We start from the raw sequence: 4,855 nt of genomic DNA on the forward strand, positions 1-4,855 counted from the left end.
AGATTGGCGCGTGATGGTTACTGGTTTACCACGCGTCCGCGATCTATCCGTCGACGGAATAGTTGAGTACAGCGGCCATGTGTGAGTGACAGAGTGAGCCTATGCGCGTACGGCGGCGGTTGGTTTTGCACGGCGTCTGTTTATTATTGCGTCCCGCTGCTGGATCCGAAGACCCCCCCCCCCCCCCCCCCCCCTCTCTCGCCCGTCTCAAGGTGTGTGGCGATCCCAAAATTACTCGGTCCAAGAGAGTAAAATGACAGAATTGCACTCACATTTACTACGTGTGTACGTACAAAGCAATGGTCACGGCATAACCATGCCTGACATGTACCAAACTAGCCTTCAGATGCCCCAACACAAAGCTAAAGGTGAAAGCGCGGGGAGGTGGCTGAAAAGACAAACGCAATTACACAAAGAAACAAAGCGGTGCAATTGTGGAAGCTAAGATATTCCCCGTCTTCGCTAGCACGCTCACGCCTTTCATAAAGGGCAAAAGCAGCCAACGCCCACACAAAGGTACAAAGCGGCTTTTTTTGCCGCGAAATTGCACACGAACAATTCTTTTTACAGTCAGATCAGATGCATGGCCTGTCTGCTGGGAACTGAGCACACAGCACCAGCATCTTGCACCCGAAAAAATATGAGAAATAATGGACGAAAGTGTTGAGCTCTGCAGGCAGGCAGGCAGGCAGGCACGTCGGCGCGGCTGCTACATGCTGCCGTGCTGCTCGTCGTCGGCGTCGAGGTCGTCGGTGGTGGTGAGGCGGAGGAGGAGGTCGGTGAAGGCGCTGACAACGTACCGGTGCGCGCGCTTGTCGTTGAGTGCCAGGTAGCAGAGCAGCAGCTCGTGGAGGCGCGCCCGGTCGCCGCGCCGCCGCGCGTCCAGCCGCAGCGCCGCCGACATCTCCTCCATGGACCGCAGGAAGTCGGCGTGCGGGTCCGGGGAGTAGGTCGGCACCGCCACCCCGGCCGCGCCCACGCCCAGCACGGCGGCCGCGTGCGCCGCCGACGAGTCCACGATGGAGTTGGACCGGCCCGGGGAGGCGAGGAAGAACCGCCGGGAAGCGATGGCCGACGACAGCCCGGAGTCCACGGCGAGCATGGACGACAGCGGCGGGCACTCCTTCGCGACGGTCACATCCACGTCCCCGCCCCTGCCGCCGTCCCGGAGGCACGCGCTCTTGAAGCGGGCGGAGGAGGAGGACGAGCGCGGGGAGGTCTCCGGGGTGGAGGCCGACGTGGACGCCTCGTCGGGCGGCTGCACGGGCGCCGGCGCCCCCGCCGCGGCGGAGGCCGGCCGCCGGAGCCGGGAGAAGCAGCCCAGCATGGCGCTTTGAATTCTTGCCTCGAAGCGGGCTCAGCTAGCTCCCTGGGCTCGCTCTCTAGCCAGCTCGGCTGGAGAGAGTGGGGGAGGTGGTTGTGCGCGGTGAATGGAGGGAGAGCGTGGTGGATGCTGCGGGGAGTTTATAGGGGAAGTGGAGTGAAGTGAGTGGCGCCTCGTCAGGTTGGTAGGAGGGGCTCACCTATAATTGGACGTATTGAGTTCAGTGCAGAGCTGACAAAGGGGTCACTAGTTTGTCCGAGAAGAGAAGGGGTGTAGTTACTCCCCGGCCTAATTAACAGGCGGAGTAGATGCGGCTTCCTCATGCAGGGATTATTCGCAGGTTCCTAGATTAGTTGCTCTCTAGGTGAGCCAGTGCATCTCTTTAAATATCCCCCTACAAGAATATAGGGGAAAATATCAAGTGCTACCAGCACTTAGATGATACCGTGATACGGGCTTCTGGGACGTTGGATTTGAGATCCGACGGCTCTTTGAAATCTATTATACTTACGTGAAATTTGAAGACTTTCGGATGACATTTTTGCAAAATGTTCAAGAGCTCCCGGGAGATCCAATGGCTTCCGGGAGCTCGTATCACGGTATCACCTAATGCCCGGTATCACCTGCTATCTTCCCATCCATATAGCCCAAGAAGCCAGGATGATGATCTCCAGAGAGGATGGAACACAAAGGAGGGCTTTTAAGTTGTTGATCTCGTGTTGGATGCCCAGGGATGTAGGAGTCCATGTAGGACATAAATAAGTCCAACAACATTTGGTAAATGGGCAATGTAGGAAAAGGTGATCCCTAGTTTCAAGCACCTGTAGGCCGCATAAAAGACAAGTATAATCAGGAATGAAGAAGTTTTCCCGTTGTAGCATGGGTCTTGTGTTTTTCATGTTATGAAGAAGCAATCAGAAGAAAATCTTGTCTTTGAGTTGACAACAAGTTTTCCAGATCCATGCCAGTCCTGGAATGAAATCCCGATGACCAGTGAGAATTTTGTATGCTTGAGAAACCTAAAATCTTACAGCCCGAGATGGTTGCCATGTATCTTCTGTCTGTGTTAGATGGGTATTCTGTAGAAGCTTCATCAGTTTCTGATATTGATCAAAAGCCTCTTGTGACAAAGGTAGATGGAAGTGCCATAAAATGTTTGTCAAGGAACCCATAGCATGTAAGAAGATCCATTTGTTCGTAGAGAACGAGAATAGATGTGGCCAGAGTTGCGTTTTAGTAATATCGCCCCATCTATCACTCGAGAAAGCAACTGAACTGCCATCCTCAATCAAACATGTTGCATTTTCCTTGTACGGGGCAGAAGCTTTTAGCAATCTCTCCACCAAAAGGAGCAATGAGAAGGAGTTGCAGAGGTGACGCCATGTGGATAGTAGAATTCCCAAATTAGATGAATCCAAGGAAGGTCACAATGATTTAGGAATTTGTGCACCATCTTTACTGAAAGGCCAATGTTTTGAGTGTGTAGGTTTAGCACTCTCAAACCACCTTCATTCTTGGGCTTGCATACTAACTCCCAGGTAGCAAGGGGTGGAGACTTTAAGTTCCAAGTCTTTGCCCCTCCAAAAGCAATGTCTCCTATATTTGTCTACTTGATCTATGATTCCTTTGTAGAGAAGCAGACAATGTTGGAAATATGCCCTAGAGGCAATAATAAATTAGTTATTATTATATTTCCTTGTTCATGATAATCGTTTATTATCCATGCTATAATTGTATTGATAGGAAACTCAGATACATGTGTGGATACATAGACCACACCATGTCCCTAGTAAGCCTCTAGTTGACTAGCTCGTTGATCAATAGATGGTTACGGTTTCCTGACCATGGACATTGGATGTCGTTGATAACGGGGTCACATCATTAGGAGAATGATGTGATGGACAAGACCCAATCCTAAGCATAGCACTAGATCGTGTAGTTCGTATGCTAAAGCTTTTCTAATGTCAAGTATCATTTCCTTAGACCATGAGATTGTGCAACTCCCGGATACCGTAGGAATGCTTTGGGTGTGCCAAACGTCACAACGTAACTGGGTGACTATAAAGGTGCACTATGGGTATCTCCGAAAGTGTCTGTTGGGTTGGCGCGAATCAAGACTGGGATTTGTCACTCCATGTAAACGGAGAGGTATCTCTGGGCCCACTCGGTAGGACATCATCATAATGTGCACAATGTGATCAAGGAGTTGATCACGGGATGATGTGTTACGGAACGAGTAAAGAGACTTGCCGGTAACGAGATTGAACAAGGTATCGGGATACCGACGATCGAATCTCGGGCAAGTATCGTACCGATAGACAAAGGGAATTGTATACGGGATTGATTGAGTCCTTGACATCGTGGTTCATCCGATGAGATCATCGTGGAACATGTGGGAGCCAACATGGGTATCCAGATCCCGCTGTTGGTTATTGACCGGAGAACGTCTCGGTCATGTCTGCATGTCTCCCGAACCCGTAGGGTCTACACACTTAAGGTTCGATGACGCTAGGGTTATAAAGGAAGTTTTGTATGTGGTTACCGAATGTTGTTCGGAGTCCCGGATGAGATCCCGGACGTCACGAGGAGTTCCGGAATGGTTCGGAGGTAAAGATTTATATATGGGAAATCCTGTTTCAGCCATCGGGACAAGTTTCGGGGTCATCGGTATTGTACCGGGACCACCGGAAGGGTCCCGGGAGTCCACCGGGTGGGGCCACCTATCCCGGAGGGCCCCATGGGCTGAAGTGGGAAGGGATCCAGCCCAAAGTGGGCTGGGGCGCCACTTCCCCCTAGGGCCCATGCGCCTAGGGTGGGGGAAACCCTAAAGGAAGAGTCCTAGGAGGGGAAGGCACCTCCTAGGTGCCTTGGGGGGGAGGGAATCCTCCCTTGGCCGCCACCCCAAGACCCATCTAGGGCTGCCGCCCCTCTAGGGGTGGGAACCCTAGAGGGGGCGCACCCTCCTCCCTCTCCCCTATATATAGTGAGGCCTAGGGGCTGCCCATAACACGCGATCTGACCTTTGCCTTTGGTGCAGCCCTCCCCTCTCCCAAGTCCTTCTCCTCTCCCGTGGTGCTTGGCGAAGCCCTGCAGGATTGCCACGCTCCTCCACCACCACCACGCCGTTGTGCTGCTGCTGGATGGAGTCTTCCTCAACCTCTCCCTCTCTCCTTGCTGGATCAAGGCATGGGAGACGTCACCGGGCTGTACGTGTGTTGAACGCGGAGGTGCCGTGCGTTCGGCACTTGGTCATCGGTGATTTGGATCACGACGAGTACGACTCCATCAACCCCGTTCACTTGAACGCTTCCGCTTAGCGATCTACAAGGGTATGTAGATGCACTCTCCTTCCCCTCGTTGCTAGTTTCTCCATAGATAGATCTTGGTGACACGTAGGAAATTTTGAATTTTTGCTACGTTCCCCAACAGTGGCATCATGAGCTAGGTCTATGCGTAGTTTCTATGCACGAGTAGAACACAAAGTAGTTGTGGGCGTTGATTTTGTTCAATATGCTTGCCGTTACTAGTCTT

General features: G+C 52.4%; 1 protein-coding gene across 1 annotated transcript; it reads right to left on the minus strand.

The window, feature by feature from the left end:
- Positions 1-517: 517 nt before the first annotated feature.
- LOC125554166 (transcription repressor OFP16-like) lies at positions 518-1,609 on the minus strand. The gene has a single exon (XM_048717762.2). It carries the CDS (start codon positions 1,325-1,327, stop codon positions 710-712), a length of 618 nt encoding a protein of 205 aa, XP_048573719.2. The 5' UTR covers positions 1,328-1,609; the 3' UTR covers positions 518-709.
- Between the last annotated feature and the right edge of the window lie 3,246 nt (positions 1,610-4,855).

This window comes from Triticum urartu, chromosome 4A (genome assembly GCF_056163025.1).
Source record: "Triticum urartu cultivar PI428250 chromosome 4A, HENAU_Tu73, whole genome shotgun sequence".
NCBI lineage: Eukaryota > Viridiplantae > Streptophyta > Magnoliopsida > Poales > Poaceae > Triticum > Triticum urartu.